Source organism: Cariama cristata, unplaced genomic scaffold, assembly GCF_000690535.1.
Source record: "Cariama cristata isolate BGI_N322 unplaced genomic scaffold, ASM69053v1 scaffold19630, whole genome shotgun sequence".
NCBI lineage: Eukaryota > Metazoa > Chordata > Aves > Cariamiformes > Cariamidae > Cariama > Cariama cristata.
Window position 1 is genome coordinate 1 of NW_009594321.1, and position 20,795 is coordinate 20,795.

Consider the following 20,795-nt stretch of genomic DNA (forward strand, 5'->3'; position numbering starts at 1 on the left):
TGAATAAGTACACACATTTTTGAAATCTAAAGCCACAAGTGGTGTTGTAGTCATCTTACCTAATTTTACAGGAAAGCCTGGTGGAAGCTTCATTTGAACAAATTCTCTAAGTTTGTTAAAGTGCTTGAAGGGTGCAATTACTTCTAAAACATTCAACAATCTGAAAAGGAAAACAGATTTCATTGCAAATCCTTGTTTCACAAGCTTTCTCTCTAGAAAAGATAAAAATGACCCAAAGAGGAGGGTGATAAAAAAGGAGCTGAAAAATTAAATCATGCTTATGTATCTATCTCCTTAGAGCTTCAATATCTGCATCTTCACATTCAGTTCTTAGTGATCCATATCATATTACCACAGGCGCACAAATAAACATCCCAGGTATTAATTTCTCGTCCTTATTTTACACAAGGGACTGAAGCAGACAGTACCTTCTGTCCTTTCTCCACAGACATATGGAACCTGACATGGTTTTGCATTGGTTTAGAGGACGTAACCTCATGCTAAAACTTGTTATGCGCAAAAACGTTTTAGAATTCTGTGGAATCAGGCACATCAGTACTGTGACAAGTTAATGATAAACCTGGTCAAACCTCTGGTCTTACCAAGGAAGATAAGTGCTTGGCTCTTCCAACAACAGGCACACCAGCAATGAGGTCTCTAATTTTAACAGTTTACTTCCTTAATGGCACGACTTCATTCACAGATTTTAAACTGCCCAATTCCCATATCTGAAGATATGAAGAATTTTGCAGTTCATAAACACATTAAAACAATTCCTACATATAAATAACATTCATGGACAATAACTTTGACTTACGATTCAATTCCTAAGGGAAATTCCTGGCTCATAGCTATTGTGGCTTTAAAGGTTTTCTTGCTTTCTTTGCAGACCAGCTCTCTACCCAGATGAGGAGCTCTGTAAGGGGTAGGGGAGAAAGACAGAGTCAGTTATTCTCTCAGTGAAACCTCAGTTTTAAAGGAAGGCAGACAGACTCAGGTTTGGAAATGTCGGGAAAGAATCCCTACAATAAAGCAAATACTTTAAAAGTAAAAGCTGTGATTAGTAAAGATGAGTCAGTAACCATCTTAATTTAGATTACTATGAGTTCTGCTAAATCAGGAGACAAGACAAAAACAGTTAGGGAAATGACTTAAGAAAAATCTTGAAACAATTCCTCGTAAACATTATAATGATAAACACTATAGAAAGACATGACAACTACCCAGAAATGTATGCAGCTGGTTTCAGATGTTAATGAAAATAGTCTATATGTGAACAAAGTATCAAGTTGAACTAGAAAAAGGTTAATTTGCTTTTCAGCCTAAAACATGAGACAATCTCAGAGAAAGTGGAAAAGTTACTCTACTATCACTAGAAGGCAATACTGGAAAACACAGGACAGAAAATTCTATTACAGAAGAGGAACAGATAGATAACAAGACAACTAATCTTTTCCTCTTTTGCTTTATATTAGCTAGAAACCTAGATTTCCCATTAAACTCCCTTCAGTTAATCAGATTATTGAACAAAGTGAAACCTTATATACATACATATTTCTGACACCGTAGTCATAGCTGTTCCAAGCATAACCTATTTATTCTGCTTGAATATTCATCTCATCTCAAATACATTAAAAATTAAAATTAGTTTAAAAGAAAAAAAATAACCAAAAAACCAAAACAGATCCATGTGCTTTTTCAGTAAGTCTGTACTGTAATATTCCCTGGTGACATCTGACTATAGGCTAGTCTAATGTCTTCGGAGAAAGGGCTTTTATCATTGTTACTTATGTGACACACTCAGTACATTTTTTGGTCCTTCTACATTCAACAGCTAGACAGCAGTCCTACAAAATAAACTCAACTGCTTGCATCTTCTACAAATGAATCTACTGTAAATTAAGTTATAGCTGTGTGCTACTTAGTTACACACCTAGAGGACAGTATCTTGCAAAGATCTAGCCAGTACTAGGAGATCTGTACGTTTTTGCATTCCAGAAGTGTGCATTTTTGTACACTCCCACTACAGTTCCATTAAATCGTAAAATTTTAAACATGGTGAATTGGATTATTTATGACAGTCATGAATAAAGATAAATGAATTACAGCAATGAGTTTGTCAGAAAATCTTCCTTAAAAAAAAAAAAAAAGAGCCAGCTTAGATGTGGATATTTTCAAAATGTTTACATTTCAAGCCATGGGTATCAGGTAGACACCTATCCAATATTTTTATCACCAGCTGATGCTAAAAAAAAAAGCCAGTTTAGATGTGGATATTTTCAAAATGTTTAAATTTCAAGCCATGGGTATCAGGTAGACAGCTATCCAATATTTTTATCACCAGCTGATGCAATAATACTGTTCACATATACAGGTATCAGCTTCCCAGCCAGCGTACTGAAGAATGTTAAACATCTGAGACACCAAACCTCATGTTCCTGTCTCCAAAAACTATAAACAAAAAGCACCCATGAACTAGAGAACACACACACACACACACCTCCCCCCCCCAACAAGACACAAAAACCTCTCAACTCCAAACCAATGATCTACAGGTCTCTATGGACATCAATATCAACAAACCAAAAATACTTACTTTCCATTTTCAGCAGATATGTACTCTTCCCACGTAATTGTATTGGGTGATGGCGGAGTAAGTGACTGCCGTCTGACAGGCTGTTCAGAAAAACATGTCTTAGCTGTTTATCTTTCCTTATATTCTCTTAGAATTTTGCCATTGAAAAGATACAACTGCACTTCAATTCTACAAAGAACAGCAATATAGTCTATCCAGTTTGTAGCTGGTACTTCACTGGGCTTTTCCATCTCCTGCTCTTGCTTTCATAATGTCCATTTAGGTATCTGGCCTCAAACTGCATTTTACACAGAAGTTGGCTGTTTTAATACATCAGTTAATCAGTTAATTCAAGTGTCTGAATGACAAGTAACAAAGCACAAGCTAATACAGAAATAAATTAATCATTTTTAAAAGGCTGTATGCATGCTCCCAGATGATGTCTGGCTCATTCTGAATAGCTCTTGATTTCATGGTGATAATAACAGGCTTAGTTCCATTTTAATCAAGCTAAAGGAAAACATGACTGAAAAGAAAACCAGAAAGGCATTCTAAACAGTTGGTCTAAAAGAAGTTAAAGTGATTTGCCACAGCCAAAACCATCATCTTTTACTAAGAGACAAATTAAGACTGAAAGATCCAATATAATCACAAAAATTCCTCAATGTGTGCACTAATCAGGATAATTCATTAACATATCACCATGATTATACTTGTAGATCATACTTACTATTTTAAAATTAAGACAATCAAAATAGAACAAAAACATTTTCTATAGATTTTGCTAAATGACTGGCGTGAAAGATTATTCTCCCAAGCAAAAATTCACATACTGTGAAGAATTACTCAAGTATACCTCAAAATTTTGTTCCATTAAGTTGCCACCTTTACTCAGGCTCTCCATGATAGCTTTATTTCGAAGAATATCCTCCTCACTGAGATGTTCTCTTCTTTTCCTTGATTCTAATACAAGTCCATTAACCAAGTAGAAATCTGCCAAAAAGTTTCCTACTCTTTCCTGTATGAAAAGAATTGGACATTAATGACTCACAGAAGACAAAATAAAAACATTTAAATTCTTGTATATCCAAAGAATTGCACTTCAGCGCACTAAGATTTGAAATGTTGGAATTTACACAACCAACCACACGAGCCATCAGCGGACAATCCCGGTAAGATATGTACAGCACAAATGCAAGAACTCCATCAAGAAGAGATACTTCATATCAACGAAAACTTTTAAGACAGAAAAGATTGTTTAAGAATTTAAGAGCGGTCAGGGAAAAACTAACTAAAATGCCCTTCAACAGCAAGCTGTGTTAAAGGATAATTTACACATGTAGAATATGAATTCGGTATTCAAAAAGAAAAAGCTCTGACAAAAACTTGTGATGAATGGCACTACCTGAACAGATCCAGATGAAAACAAAAAAATCCTTCAGAGCTTGTCACGAGATAGCAATTTCCTACTCAAAGAAGTTCGGACAGTGGCCATTTCAATTTTTTGACAGCTGAGAACTTGTACCTCAGTCAGACAGGTAACATGGAAAGGAACACCCAAAGGAAACTACCCAGAACACTCACATCTTCCTGCATTTCTCTGACACAGGAGTGCACAGAATCCTTACTGCATGCCCTGGAATTAATTTGCAGAGACCATATACTCCTACAGTAAAGTAATTTTCAGTTCAACCTGTTCTCCTCCCTGCCCAATAGCTACAGTTTGTTATCTTTCTTCCAGCCTACTTTCTTCTTATGAAGGCAGTCCATCATACATATTCTATGTGGTCAAACTAGCGACAACTGTGGGGCATAGGGAGAGATATTTTTCCTCCATCCTGAACATCTTATTCTTTTACTCCTTATTTCTTCCCAATCACATCATCATAAGTTGGCTGAACTATTTTGTCTCCAGTAATGCAGGCTGTGAAATTTTCTTCCAGCTTACTGTTTTGTCTTCTCGAAAAAGCCATCCTGTTTGGGCACGTGTGAAGGTAATTGATTTGGTTGATAATGTTGCTGAGTAAATATCACTGCTCATCAAAATGTCAACTTCTTCTTCTGTTTCCATCTCAGATTCCTAGAAGAAAAATTTCCAAATACTGAATAGAACTTAATAATAACGGCTACTTCCTCTGATGTGAAGTAAAAGCTTGAGGTTATTTCACACTCCACATTCACACAGAACTTTACCTCATGATGTATTCGCTGGTAAACTTTTTGTTCATTGTCTAAAACTACAAAAGATTCAGAGGGTGCGGCATCACCATTAAAAATGAAGCTTAAATCCCCTCGTTGGCACTTCATGTCAGTAAAATCTATGAGAGTTGTGTCCAGCCTGTGAAAAATATACCAATACTTTAAAAGAAGTTACCCATAAACACTCAAACACACTAGTAAGTTCAGTTTGCAAGCAGACGCTTGCTTTTTTTTTTTTTTTTTTTTTGTAATCACAACAAAACACCCTAAGGCCTAAGTTTTCATAGAATATTTCATAAATGAAGCCTGGATGCAGAAATAAAAAAAATTGCTATTAACAATTAGTAAGTTTCACATTATAACATCTCTACCATTATAAATGTACTCCAAACTGTTCTTATACTACATAGGAAAAGTTTTCTTCAGAAAACGTTATTTCCAAACCGCCAGCATGAGGAAGTGACAGAGTTTATATAGCTGGTATGTGGTACACATTGAGAAATACAACTCCTCCATGGGATCAGCATCCTATTCTACAAGAAGCAGCCACTGATTTGAGTAACAGTATTAGGACATGACCCAAATTAGGAAGAAGACTAAGAAACAGACTCATTTTTTTTATTTGACTTATTTTAGTTGCTATTTCTGTTTTCCCTCCCCACCAACACAAAAGAAATGCTTCTGCTGACCTGAATAACTAGAAGATGGAGGCAAGGACAAAGATGTCTCTAGCAAGTCATATCCGCTACTCCCAGAATATTTACTTCTTTACCAAAGCTGGTTAAAGAACCTGAACTTAGTGACCACTTCAGCTCTAAGGGGTGATTGCTTAAGGCTCATCATATATGGCCTCTGATTTCAAGAAACAATCTGTAGCTATTTCCACCCAGGGCCAGTCTCGTAACTGCCTTGTACAAGCAGAGCACACAGGAACGGTCTCAGACTCAAATTTGTCCTAAAAAGTCCGTTCACACACCTATGCTAACAGCTTTACCAGAACAAAATTTTCTAAAGATTGAACCTTCTGAAACATATTATTGACTTTCTGTTTGTTTAACACTTGGGAATCTAAAGAAAAAGACAGAAAATACATTTGAATCCAAAACCCCAAACTAAACCAGTTAAAGAGCTGAGCTTGGAAAGACTCCTGAAAGCACTCCATTGAGTCTGTGAATCTGTCACATTACATATTTTAAAAAGAGAAACTATGCAGCTTTTTTTACTACATAGACTGGAGCAGCAACATTTCTCCACAAACTACTGATCGCTCATTTATTTGAAATTGTGTTAAAAATAGCAAATTCCTATTTTTCAATTAATTATTGTCACATCTGGTAGATAAAGCCTTATATAGCTTAGTTGTTTTGGCTTTATATTTTAAGTGACTCAGGAACTGAAGTCAAATTCAGATCGATAGAGAAAAAAAGACAGTCTGAAGTTCAAACCACTTCTTGTCTCTAAACATCAATGTACAAACACAAGGCTGTTTCACAAACATCTGTAGACTCCTCAGGGGTTTCCTTCAGACCACAGTGGAATCCAGCATTTTCACTAACATGCAGATATTTACAACTTACATAACTCACACTGTAAAATCAGTACTTACCTGATATTTATACCTTGTTTGTGTATTTTACATGCATCAGAAGGCAGAATTCGGGAAAGTAAAGGCACTAAGAGTAGGGAGAGAGAATACAGTTAGGAAATGGAGGTTCCTCTGCAAAGTATTTCTATTAAAATTATACATCAGTTTGAATCTTGATGTATTTTAATACAAATACAGCATACTCATTTTCCATCATGATCTCAATCCAAATACAACTGACTAATACCAGGGTTATTTCTATTCAATAACTGCAAAACTTATTTGCAATTGTACAGGTCACTTTCAGCATCAGGACGTAATTTAAAATGTCCTCAGCCACAGCTAAATCATTTATAAATTCTAGTAACTCATTTAGTTCTATGATTTGAAAGTTCACTTATATATTGTACCAACTGAAAGCCTAGCTACAATTAAAGCAGAACATCCACAAGCAGAAACCAAAATCCAACGCACTAAGCTTAAAACATCAGCAAACATTAAACCACCAGTGGAACTGAGAGTCAGTATAGTATTATGAGATGGATATACGAGACTGCACCTGTCCTTATTCTAAAAACGACCGTTTGCTTTATAGCAATAAAACCAGTTCAACACAATGGCATTTGAACACTTTCTTCAAAATGACATACCAAGACTTAAGACCACCTGGAAAACATAATTAGCCTAGAAGATCAATAATTAGGACGGAGGCACTGCCCAGAGCACCTTCTTCCCTTCAAGAAAGAGAATACGTAGAAAAAAACTAAATAACGTATACAGAGGCACAGTGAGACTCCTAGAGAAGAGGACCCCTAGAAGTTGGCTTTACCTCTGGCATCGCTTTTTCTGTGTGAGGTCATCGACCACCATCATACTCTGCAAGTCAGGCTGCAGTCTCATCACTAAGCAACATCTTATCTTACTTCATGCCTAGCCCTACTATTTTTTATGCTGACTCTTCCACGAGAAAGTCCACTCTCTAAATGTGCAGCACACAGTAGGCCACACAGAAAAGTGAAGTGTTTGTTCCGTATCTGTTCGACGTTTGATAGCAACCTGGCTGCTCACTCCTCCTCTGAATATTGAAAGAGGCATACAGTGCAGCAAATACTTCGACTATGCCTATATGAAAGTATACCAAATTACTAACTTAAATGTCAAGCAGTAACAGAAGGTATCACTTCTGACGTTTTGACATTATAGAGACACACTGATCATCATTAATACATTTTTGCTAATTTATTTGATTTTTCTTCTACAGATGAGGTGGAAATTGAGAAACCTCTAAACCTTATACAGTCACACAAAAGAACAATTAAGGTGAAGCTAGGGTTTGAAGAACCTACCACATAGTTGCACTTAACTGACAGTCACCATTCAGAGTACAGCCTTAAATTCAGGAAATTAAATGCCCCAAGTCCAGTTACTCAACTAAATTGTTCAAACCACTGCTCTGTAGTGACACCAATTGACCAGAAACATTTTAATATTCTATCCTTCTAATAACCAATTTCTTAAAGTAAACAACAGCTTGTTCCCCCCAATATTGTGTCACTGGATTACAGAATAGACTTCAGCTCCGAAAATGAATAAGCAAAAACAATTCAGAAAAAAAGTTGTCTGTCCTTTCTTTGTAACTTAGATCTTGAGAACTGGACTGTGAACTTTCCAACATGCAAACCAGAAGAGAATTTAAGCTTGAGAGAACAAGTGTGTTGAAGACTGATTACATTATCTCCCTGTGAAAGGGATATGTAATTGCTTACCCCAACTTTGAAAATCCCAGTGAAGCTCTAGATAGAAGTCACCTAGCTGAGATGAAAAGAAGAATACATTAATAAGCTTTTTAGTCCAAATGGCAACTGTAAAATTTGCTGGAAAACAGGCAGAAGTTGTGTTTTGCCAAAGAAAACTTTTCCTCTAATGTTAGTATTTGAATTTATACTGAACTTAAACATTTCTGAAGCTTTAATTAGAGTAGAATCAATAATGACAAAACTACACAACTGCGTAAATAATAATTTACACAGCTATTAAGCTATGGATTGTTAAAGGATTTATTGTATATATGTGTTTTTTTAAAAAATAAAAATATCTACGGAGCTCTGCTTGCTTTGATTGATCACATCCAACCCCATGGAAATGTATGTTCTGGCTTAAATTAATGACTCAAGTTTCAGCTAGGAGTATTCACATACACAAATCGCAGTTTGCCTTCTAGAAATACGCTGAAGTCATTACATAAAAATTTGTCTACCTCTATAAACACATGCCAGCCAATTCTTTTAAACTGTATGCAAAGCAAAAGCAAAGTAAGGGATGACTTGGTTAAAATTAGCAAATGTTGGTAATACACTGAGGTAGCCACATAACTCCAGACGACGCAAGAAGAAAAACACGCAACTCTAGGCCAGGTCTTACACCCGCAGGAACAAGGAACAGCAGAGCTGTTTTAGTAAGGTTGTGTCTGCTTTCTGTTTGCTCTCACACAAAAAACGAAAGCTTTTCACTTCTAGACAGACAGCAGTTTGGGTTTGGTTTTTTTTTTTCCTTGGATCAATGAAAAACGTAGGAACATTGGTAGGGCATATTCATAGAGTGTATCAGTGATGCAGTTCAGCTCAACTTTTCAGGTGTATTGTTTAATTAACTTAAGATAAACAGTTGGTTTTCTACAAACCCATTCATATTTTACCACTTGACTAGGCAGGAGAAGCTCACCTCACCTAAGGGGAAATAAACACCTGCGTTTTATAACCACAGTTATAGCACACGAGCAGGAGTCTGCAATGGAGGAAACTGAGCTTTTCTTCTTGGTTTCCCTAAACTGAGGGATGTTTCACTGTGCTCAAGAAGAATTGGCTGCTGCATGTAGATGGCGAATTAAACCAAAAATCTCTTTCATTACTAAGCAAGAAAAGAAAGTGTCATTCATGACTGGTGACTAAACAAAACCAGTAAATTATTCACCAAAACAAGAGATTTAAGAAAGGTTTAAAAATCAAAGGAAATAAATACAGCTTAAAAATACATTCTTTAACTTTTAGATTGCAAAGACAACTAGCAGGTCTGTCTTATATAAAACTTTCTATTTGAATTTCTACAAGTTGAGAAGGAAGTACTATCTTAAAAACATACATGATTCTGTGACCCCTTAAAACGGACACTGTAATCCAAGATCGCTATTAAGAGCAAAAGAGATCTGTAAAAGCAAGTAAAAAACCTTTTTTACAGTTTGCGAGAGCACCCATACTAAGAACATAAGCCACTGCTTTCCATCACGATCTGGTTTTGTCAACACAACTGCCTTGAACTTACCTCTTTCAGGGCTTTTAATAATCGAGGTCGCTTTTCTTCAACACTTTCCCTGGACTGCTGTTTAAGCTTCCTTAGGAGTGCTGTAACTAAACAGAAGTTAACTATAAGGTAAATCTACTCTATTTGCTTGTTAATTACACGTTAGTGTCATTATTTGACATCTTAAGAAGAAAAAAAAAAAATGCAAACGTAACATTTCATCAGACTTTGGCGAAATTCACTTCAAGTTATAGTAATTATACAGAGCTACTCTGATCACAACAGCAAGAAAAGCCTCAATAATTGTTTATAACATAAAGCATACAATCATGTCAAGAGGTCTTTTGCACACGTATTAGTATACATGTGTGCTCACATGTTTATTATTGAACATGAGCCTATAGATTGCGTAACATCTACTCCCACTGAGAAAATTCTTTAGTAGTGAGGAGGTGACATGCAGAATGTTGTTAGTGTATTGCAAACTAGTGCACTAATATATTAATAATATATTAACATATATAAAATACATAATGAGTTTTCTGCTATGGGACACGGTAATACCAAATAGTATTAACATCTACTAGTGAGTAGCAGCAGAATCATTCTCCTTTTACTGCTGCATGTCTGAAGTGAATAAGTAATCCCTTTATTTGCCTACTGGCCTGATGAGATGCAACATAAAAGCAATATCCCATTGCCAACCGATATATCAAATATACATTTGACCACATGGAGCAGTGCCAATTAGATGGTCCCGTACAGCTAAAATCCATTCTGACCTCACAACTCCAATTTTAAATACACAATGCTAGTTTATAGCTTTTACAATCACTTTAAGCAAAATCTTTACTTAGCATTATGAATTTTAATTCAATTTCTTTCTTAGCAAGGAAATGGACATGCGTAGAGTTTGTCGTACCATATTTAGACATAAAAAAGTTCAGCTGATTAAGATAAACTCTTCAGAGAGGTAATACAGGAGTATTATAAAAACGCCTAGCTTGAAAACCTTTGTTTTCCTGTTCTGAATGAGGCCTCAATTTCTGATTAATTGGGAAGCAGAGGTTCTTACTCATTTGTCTGTCTCCATAGCTGATGGCTTCTGCAAGAGGGCTCCATCCCTGAGCATTTTTCACCTTTACTGGAGCATTATGGGCTAAAAGCAAGTGGGCACATTCTGTAACAAAATAGTAATAATTATTTACAGTAAACATCAAGGATGCAGCAATATCACTCTTAATAAAGGAAACAACAATAAAGCAAAAGTAGTAGATATTCAATATATTAAACAGGTTATAAAACCCATACCTGGATTCCGACTCAAACTTTAAACAAACAAAAACCGTTTATGTAAGTACTTAATGGCAATCCCCTGTTAAATATCGGAACATTAAAACATAATTGGTGATCAACCACCAATTACATAACCACTGAAGAAATGTCCCTTCCACTTCTTGTGTTTTGCTTTTTATAAAGCTGTATTTCTGTATGTGTATATACACGCACACAACTATGTCACAAATATTTTTAAAAGGTCACATCAGCTCTCTCTACTTAATGCACAAAACCAGGTACCAAGACAGACTCCATGCTCTTCCACACGTGGAAGTTGTGCACCGTCTTCCCCCTCTCTATCTCAACCTCCTTCGCCCAAAGGTCACTGGGGAACTGATTTGCTACAAACAGGCATGGAGACAGACTTTAGGCAACTCTTGAGACCATGGTGCGTATGGGCGGCAGAGACAAAGCTGTGGCACTAACACATCCCGATGTGCTGAACATCTTGTGGTAACATGGCATTTAAAGTGGGCAAACAAGCTCACTCTGACCTAGGAAAGCCTCAGAACATGTGCATAACTGGCTGTACAACAAGTAACAGGTATCGTAGGACTAACAGCGTGGCTATCTGGAGTACTAACACAGCACACAACTCATAGTCCTGTGCTCCATCAACAGAGATCTACACTTGTAACGTGCTACATTTTTCATCAACAGCATCAGTAACAGCACGCATCAATGCAACCCCTGACACTCAGCATGCACACGCTGAGCCGATACAGCAACGCCAACATCTCATCAAAGCCACACAAGTTCTTAGTGGAGTCACAGCCCAACTGGCATTCCCTTCTCTGTCTGCAGGTAAAAGGTGATGGTAGAATGACAAATAGTCCTTAAAATTAAGCAGTGAAGAAAGCTTTCAGTGTTCCCATGTTTTGAATAAGCTGCCCTCATTTGAAACGGTTCTCCAGTTTCTAACTACAGAAAGTTTCCTCACCGCATCTCATTAAAATCAACCTGACCCATTTGCAAATGACAGGGCAGCACCAAGCTGGAGCTGTCGGCTGAAGAAATGTCTCATTCCGAACAGGATGGGCAGGCATGATGGACAGAGGAACTTCTGGGATCCTTCTCCTACTAGAGGTGTCAGAGGAAACCGTACCAGTCATTCCAGATACAACAATCGTGAGTCACTGGCAAGCACAGTGTTTGGAAAAGAAGAGATATTTCACTGGTGAATATACTATCTTTTGTGGTAAACAAACAAAAGCCCTGACTACTTTGTCAGCACACACACAGAGGTATTTTTATGGTTGCTTAAATATAGCACCTAACACAATAACAACACTGTACAGGGAGCAGGCAAATAAACTTGCATTTACCAGCAACATTACATTTTCAGTTAAACAAACAGGATGTAAATTCACCCTGCACTTCAGAAAAGACTGGCTGTAATGCTGCTATGTACAGCTGAACAGTCCACATGCATCACCCTGGACAGAAAAGTGACCTTCAATATCAGTGAGACAGACTAACAAGGTAGGAAAGGACCTGGGGTTCTTGGTGGATCAATGACTACGCAGGATTCAGAGTGGAAGCAGTAAAAGCAGGTATTGTGCTGGATATCATGCACAAAGAGCCCTGCTCTAGGCAAGCTAGACAAAGGCTCACCACAAGCACCCTAAAGAATTTAGGGCTTTACACACAGGACGACTGACTATCTGGAAAGAAGCCACAAGTGAACTGCAAACTGAAATCTAAAACGTGCAGGCAGTGAGAAAAGCCGTAAAGGGAAGAAATGCTGCTCCTTTCCTCGCTATACTATACACAAGGATAACTCATATTCAAGGAATCTGTCAGCACTGAATAGATTGCTTTTTATCCTACAGCTGAAACACAAAATAACCAAATTTTAAGAGAGACTTAGAATAAATATTCAACCGTACTGAATTAAAGTTGGTAAACTCTTTTCTATCAGTTTTATTACAAGCAGCACCTTTGATCAAAATTGTTTGTATTTATTAATGTAGTATGATACTGTTGTAGCTATATGGAAGGTTTATAACAGCTAATTGCCTTTTCACCAAACCCACACAACCCCTTCTACACCCAACAGCGCAAAACTTGTAAATATTAACTAATGACCGTGACAAACTAAAGCTTCAAACAAACACTGCAATAAGGCACAGCAGAAGTCATATACATTGCTGATCGTCATTGCCTGGAAACATGGAGTAAGTATTTACAAAACTAAAATCTACCTTACAAAGGAAAATGCCTTATTTAAGGCTGAGAAACTAAAGAAATGCTTCTGCCTCTGTTTCCTTCTGTTATTCCAAGCCTCTAGTCTAGGACCCTCACTGGAAAACAGCAGTTCTAGTAAAGCACCATTTTTCACAAGTTGAAGAAGCCTCCTATCTGTGACTTCTAGCAGGCAGGCACTTGGAAAACATATTTGCCTCACTGCTGTCCCCAAAAGTTTTTGCATATCTTCTTTTGCCCTTTTTTTTTTTTTTCATTTGTTTAAAAAGTATCACAAGGTAGATCAATATTGCCAGATTCCAGCAAGCCCTACTGCTGCTTCTTCTCCCAAGCCACCCCTCTTCCTTCCTCCTTCAAAATTACTTCCCATTCTAACCGTCAATTATCTTAGATCACTTCATAGGTATTATCAAAACATCCTAAGACAACTTACTGCATTTCCTGCATTCCCCTCTCCAAACCTGCCAGGTGTTTTGGTTAACAGCAGCTCTCTCACGGAGCAGTACCACGTACCAGGCACAGGACTCACGGCGGAATGAAACCAAGCCATTCTTGTATCAGCAGTGAAAAAGAATTTTATTGTCAGAGACTGAACAATCATACTCCAGGTTTCTTCCCAGTCTTGAAACATGTCTACTTCTATACTTTCTATTTGAAGCAGAAATTTAAATCCTGTGCCTTGAAATTCTGCTGTAAAGAAACCCTCGAAGGGCATCTGGAAAGATCAGAGCCATTGTGAATGAACAGGCTGCACAGCCCCGTGGGCTGGCCTGTGCCCCGCGTAGGGCAGCCCTGACACACAAAGAAATAGCTAGGCAGCGAGTCAGAAATTCGAATCGAGTGACTGAAGGAGCGGGCAAAACGCAGCTGAGTGATTACATTTCCACTCACAGAGTCATTTTATTCTACAGGATGTTACTCTGATTCACTTCACTGGGAAAAAGCTAAATGGGGTTGCTCAACACCTCTAGCAAGCAAATCAGCAAAAAACACAGTGACGCTAATAACCAGAAAAGTGTTGACAAAGGGTATCATCACACAAACAGAAATTAATAACCCTTCTGTACCATGAATTAATTGCACATTAAAACACAGACCTGCCTGGATCAAGTCCCCTGCCTACGCATACTGAGTATATCCCTCTGCTTCAGCTGCCTGGACACAAAGGGGATGCAGGCATGCATATGCTTGCCTCCGCCGCTTAGAGTTGTTTCTCAATCTTCTATGATATTCCAAGTTTCCCAATTTCCTTCTAACTCTGCAAAAAGCGAGGAGCTGGGTCCACCCATTGTTCTTGTTCTAGGCTCATAAAGAGTCCAACTGCTACTCCTTCCCACCCTACCTCGTTCGCTACCTAGCTCCTTGATTTTGTCCTAAAGAACAGCTCTCATTTCTTCTCCAACTTTTCTCTTCTAAATCCGCGTGGCAGCTTCTCTTCAGAAAACCTCAACTTTGAACTAGCTTGAAAAACAAGAGGAAACACACGTTCAGGAAAACTGAAAAAAAAAAAAACCAACACCTTTTTTTCCTCTTGCCCCGAAGTCTTCAGAATAATTTAAGAGCTAACAAAATTGATGGTTTTACCTACCTTTATGTCCCAACATCACAGCAAGATGTAAAGGAGTGTTTCCTAAAATAAAGAATAGAAATAAAAAGATATTAGATTCAAGGTAACAGAATGCATTGCAATTCCTTCAGGCATTCACGCATACAGCTCAAACGTTACGTGTTAAGAAACTTCAGTTACACGACCTGACCAAGGAACATGCTAAAATACACCAGAGCGGTTACATTTTCCTAAGCAAGCATTTGGATTATGCTTGTTAAAATAAATATAACTGAAACTCATTTCATGGGCCAAGAGAGCTTTTTTTTTAATGACATCTTGAAACCGACTCCAGCCAAAGAGGTCCAATTGTATCTTCAAGAGAGAGAGATAACCCAAACCTCTACGCTTATCGTAGTCTGAAAAGTCTGGTATTTTACAAAGAATGACATATCTAGGTTAAAAGCTACTCAAAGATATGATACTGATTAAAATTTTAAGAGCCTATTTTATTAATTTTTCAAAGATTTAGTACAAAACTTTTACTAATACAGTATTGGGCAGATTGCGAAGTAACAGTAACTTCGCTACAAAAAAGCCTTTTGGTTATTTTAATGTCTTGTTTCCAAAGAAAGCTTTCGAGATTATTAGTGGATATTACAAAGATGACCCTGTTCTCCTGGCTACGCATATGACACATTTTGTACTTCTGTTCTTAAATATGCACTGTAAGGTACAGAGTTGTTTTTCTGGATTAATGCTGCTACCAGAACTCTGACGCATTTTATTTATGTAGCTTAAGGATGCAAAATTCTTCCATTTAACTGTATTACTCTGTTTATACGTTTAAACATTTTCTTAGTGGAGTTAACAGAAAAATTGCTGGAAAACAAATTTCTTCTGCAATTATAACAAATGCACTTGATTTTTAGGGTTACAGTGTCATGTTAGCAATAAGTACTTGCTACATGCAAAGGATGATGTACTGTACATCTAAAAGAAGCAAACCAAAACACCGAGAGGTTGCTACACCAAGTAATTGCCAGCATGCTATAGTATCGTGAAATCTCTGATCGAGATAGGCAAGCAGTCAGAGGCAGAGTTTCTAAGTGCTTTTGAATGAGCTATTCAACATGTAGTACAAATTATTCTTGCGGGTCACTAGCAACATCACAGACAGCTACATCCGAGTTCATTATGCACACTCTTAACTAAGCTAACCTCAAATTTTCTATTAATAGATTTTGTAACATCTGTGAGCCAAAACACAATTTAGAATACTGGATGCAGCCATTCTTTGTGCAGTGACTGAAATAACAACATTACTGAGGAACAAACTTGAGAATGAGCCAAACCATGTATTCAGAAAATTCAAATTATGCAAGCCAGGGGTAAAGATTTTCCTTACCTTAACAAGCACTTCAACAGGATATATATAAATAGCTCTACACTAAGTTTTCTCTTACCTTAATAAACCTTAAAATTTAAAAAAACCCACCCCATCTTTCAAATGGTGAATAAAAGAGCCAGGTATCTCCAGCAGCTATGACAGCTGGGTATAGCGGCAAGAAGCAACAACCCAAAAGCTAAGCAGGCCCCTGACAGCTTTCCTGAGAACTCTGTCGGATTTCATCCAGCCGACAATCAGAAAGAGCAGTAGTGTGATAACACACATCATTTCAAAACTCCTCTGGACAGGGTTCTGAGCAACCTGATTGAACTCGGGCGTTATCTCTGCTTTGAGCAGGAGGCTGCACTAGATCACCTCCAGAGAGATCTTCCAGCATAGATTTTTCGTTCACTCAACCATCATCTTCACACCAAAAAGCATGCAATTCAAAAATCAGATAGGAAACTTGGATACAGCAAACCAGGGGGAGAGGAAGAGGAGCATGCAGAAAAACAGACAGTGCAATAACCGATAAAGCACAGACACTAGAATCTATCAGTTCCAGAAGGAAAAAAAAGAAAAGAAAAAAAAAGCTATTTATGAGGAAGCTGAAGAGAGGTAACATCCTGCTTGCTGGATGTTTAGCCAGTAAGTCCCTGGCAAGGGGGAGTCTGAGGTTGAACAAACATCAGCGAGATAAAACAAGAGGTTAGCTGCTGTACCAAAGGGAGGGGAGCCACACTAACAGGTAAGCCAGGAAAGCACCTTTAGGAAAGGGGGTAAGAAGGAGAAGCAAGGCAAACACACAGAAAAGGGACACTGTGAAACTTTGAAAGAAACGCTCTAGTTCCTACCGCTCTGGACTACCTGGCCGCTGAGGCCTTTTTCTGACTGCCCGAGACAAAGTGCTCTCCAGACAACCCTTAACTCGGAGCAGCCAAGCCCGGCGAGCAGGGACGCAGCAGTGCACGGCTGCTCCGGGGAGCCGGCAGGACTGCGGATCGGGGGATCTAACGGCCTGCACACCGCACACCAAACCCTGTAATCTCACCTCCCTTTTTATTCCATCAAAATTCCACTGCTACTTTACAAAAATACCTCCTTGACCCCCTCCCCAAAGGAAAACAGTCTCGGCAACAGCTGAGACATGATGCCAGCATTGGCACATCCAAAAATCAAACCAGGAACAGCATTTTGCACGGTTGGAGATCTAACGGCCTGCACACCGCACACCAAACCCTGTAATCTCACCTCCCTTTTTATTCCATCAAAATTCCACTGCTACTTTACAAAAATACCTCCTTGACCCCCTCCCCAAAGGAAAACAGTCTCGGCAACAGCTGAGACATGATGCCAGCATTGGCACATCCAAAAATCAAACCAGGAACAGCATTTTGCACGGTTCCACCACTAGTCATCCCTCTTAAGACCTCATAAACCTGGGGAGGTCTTGATGCTCTCTTGGCCAAACAAAATGAGTTTTAGAAGTAGCAAATTTAACTCTGCCTTATCAAAATAAGCCATCCAAACTGTGTAAGGTTGTAGGTCACCAAAGGAAGAAATTATGGTGAGGGATCACTCAGCTCATAGAACGCCTCCATGTAATCTTCAGGTTCTTCCCCCAGCCAGAGAAAGGGAAGCGCTGTTCAAGCAGAAAGCCTCCTCTTCAGTCTAATCATAGTCTTACGCAGAGGTAAGCTTTCGCTCTGCCCAGGAAAACTGAGGGAAGACAAATGCCTTGAAAAACAGGAGACCAGTGCTGCCACAGCCTCCCATCTAGCAACACCTGCCCACCCCCAGCACCGCGTAGCAGCAGCAGTACTCCTCAGGCTCCGAAGCGGGCAGGAGCCAAAGACTTTCCACACATTTCATCCCAGAAACCTGCACAACGGGACAAGTTAACTTCTACTCCTTTGGGAGAAATGGGATCTGAAAATGTAAACCCAATCCCAGCAGCTGCTGAAACAGAGTCACGCTATCATGCTCTTGCTAGCATTTGGATGATCAAAGTCCCAGATTGATAAATTAATTAGTACCAGTATTTACAGGATTCAAAGGGAACCACTCCACTGGAATTCTATCACACTGCAACCTCAAGGTCCACTGATCCTAAAATACAAATCATGTCCAGAAGACAAGCTGTGGCTCCTCTAGAACGTTTACTCTCCAGAGTATACAGAATACTTCTAGGTAAAATTAGTCTGATTAAAAAAAAAATGGTGAACTTTAACCAATTTTTCCTAGCCAGTGCACAGTGCAACTGAGCATTTCTGCCAGGATAGGCAAGAGGATGGGAGAGGGCAATTTCCCTTCTTTCAGTTGCATGGACGGTTTTAACAGCTCGAGGTTTTCAATGAACCACAGCACAAGCCACAACAGTAAGCGTTAGACTCCACGAAAACAAGTAGCTTTACACGAGACAGCTGCTGGGGACCGAAGGGTGCAAATATACAACTGTGTCATTTACCTACGAGAGAGCTGTAATAAAAAGGGCACTACTGTAAGTAATTAAGTGGCTGACGTGTAGTTTTGATGACTTCCATGCAATTTAATCCTAATGATAATGTGTTTGATATGATCATTTCCAGACACTGACTAGAACATGAACAGGCACATACTTGGAACAGCTGCAATCAAACTCATTCTCTTTTGGCAACAGCTTGATTCACCACACAAACAAATCTCACGTTTCCCTTCCATCTAAAGACAACTTCATCAATATCTATAGCTTTGGGAAATCAGCATGTATGTTTCCCTCCCCAGGTCATATAGCCTACAGGGCCTTATTCCAAGAGAGCAGTGATACAACAGTGCGTGAAATCCTCCACATGCACATCCAGGGCATGCAAACAAAAACTGTTCGCACAAAAGCGCACATAAAATACAGTACTTGTCCACATGCGTGTGCACGTGTAGCTTTTAACCTTCCGTTAAGCATCTGGCACATCTACAAGGAAGCTGAGTCCGTTTTCCAAGAATAATTCAGCAAGATTTGTCTATTCCAGAATACACCATGTTTATTCTAAATATACGTTTAAGCTCTTGAATGCATATTATAGTAAAAATAAAAGTAATCTAATAGGTATACATACAAGCTTCTCCCAAGAAGCTCATCATTTTTGGAAAAATGACACTAGCCTTCCAACGGGTAATGTTTTTTGAGGTTAACTTAGAGAGCGAGGCAAGCTGCACTCAATTTACAGACACAGCCAGTACTTGTTTTATCAGAACGCCAAGAGTTTAACACTCTACAGGACTTGGCTTTTCTGCACTTAACCACACGCTAAAAATGGGACTGAATTATAAACAATAACTATTACTAGAAGTTCTTTCTCGCCTCTGTCACTTCCTTATCATGTACTAGGATTCTTCTGGCTTATTTCTGAGTGTAATTGTAAGCTGAAGTTATCTACCCCAAATAACTCACAATTCAAACATGTAAACAAGTGACAGATGGATTCAGGCAGAAAGCAAACAATAACAAGGAAATATTAGTCAGGCCTTTGGTATGTCAAGCCATCAAGGGCTTTGTTGTTGGGTTTTTTTTGAAAAGTTAATAGCAAAGGAACACTTAAAGTAAAAACTTGGAGGAAAATAATGAGACAGGAATTCCCAAAGCATTCTTACTGTAAACATCATTGAGAAAGCAGACAGACATTCATTTGAAATTTTTATAAATGGAATGTGCGTTATATATACATATATATATTAAAAAAAGGATAGTATCAATGTTTGTGATAGACACTGAAGATGATAGTGCAGCAAAGATGGATCAGGAAGTGCCTCCAAAGTAAAGATACCAGACTTATGGTGATGAGTTATTTGATGAGGAATCAGAGGAGCTGTAGGGGAGAAGTCAGCAGAAGGCACACATTGAGTGAGAAAATTTCTTCCCGAGTCTGTTGCTTTCATTCTACCAGTATTTGCTACAACGTTTGGAATGAAGATGACAGGATAAATATATCTGTACCTATATTTACAACAACGTACTTAGAAACATCTTATGACAGTTGTAAGAAATACTCCTCCCGGTCTTGATTGAGACAACCAAGCTGTATGTTACTCGGCATACATTAGTTTGTGTTTCAGAGTGCTTAATGTTATCATGGACATGGCTTTTAATTTCCAATTAAGTTATTCTTCCCCTTGTACCAGTCCCAAAGATTGCTCTACCTTAATGTTCCTTTTTATTTTACATAACACAATTAAGTAAAACAAAGGGAACATTTATGTCTTAATCAGAAAAAGAATGTAATTCTACCCTTTAATCACAACTTCTCCAGACACGACATACAGTGCGACTTAGCATTCGCCAGCAGAAACCTACCATGTTACTCTTGAAACAGGCAGGAAACGTAGAGATGAAAACTAATCATGAAACCTAAGCTGACTTGACAGGCTGATTTAATTTTAACAATATAAAATATTCCCCAAATTAAACGTATTATTTTAAAACGTCCTAGCAATATTTTAAATATTGATGCATTATGGAGTACCATGAGGACCACATTTCTACCTCTGTTACTACCACTTCTATGTCCAAAGCAAGCTTGCAGAGGAGCAGAGAACAAGATTTTGGCTCTTTGAAATCCTAAAACTAAACCATTAAAAAAAAAAAAAAAAGTTTGATATTTTAGCCTGGGGAAAAATCAAAGATGCT

General features: G+C 38.2%; 1 protein-coding gene across 1 annotated transcript in view; it reads right to left on the reverse strand.

Annotated features, from left to right (window-relative positions):
• Window positions 1-59: 59 nt before the first annotated feature.
• The window catches only part of ANKRD13C (ankyrin repeat domain 13C), a gene marked incomplete at its 3' end in the record, with an annotated part of 20,813 nt that continues 77 nt past the window's right edge, over window positions 60-20,795 (reverse strand). The window contains 14 exon segments of the mRNA XM_009697643.1: window positions 60-160; window positions 818-916; window positions 2,597-2,676; window positions 3,432-3,593; window positions 4,524-4,655; window positions 4,769-4,913; window positions 6,381-6,447; window positions 8,126-8,171; window positions 9,678-9,763; window positions 10,732-10,836; window positions 14,788-14,829; window positions 16,457-16,475; window positions 16,478-16,545; window positions 16,990-17,153. Coding sequence (XP_009695945.1) covers window positions 60-160; window positions 818-916; window positions 2,597-2,676; window positions 3,432-3,593; window positions 4,524-4,655; window positions 4,769-4,913; window positions 6,381-6,447; window positions 8,126-8,171; window positions 9,678-9,763; window positions 10,732-10,836; window positions 14,788-14,829; window positions 16,457-16,475; window positions 16,478-16,545; window positions 16,990-17,153 — 1,316 coding nt within the window.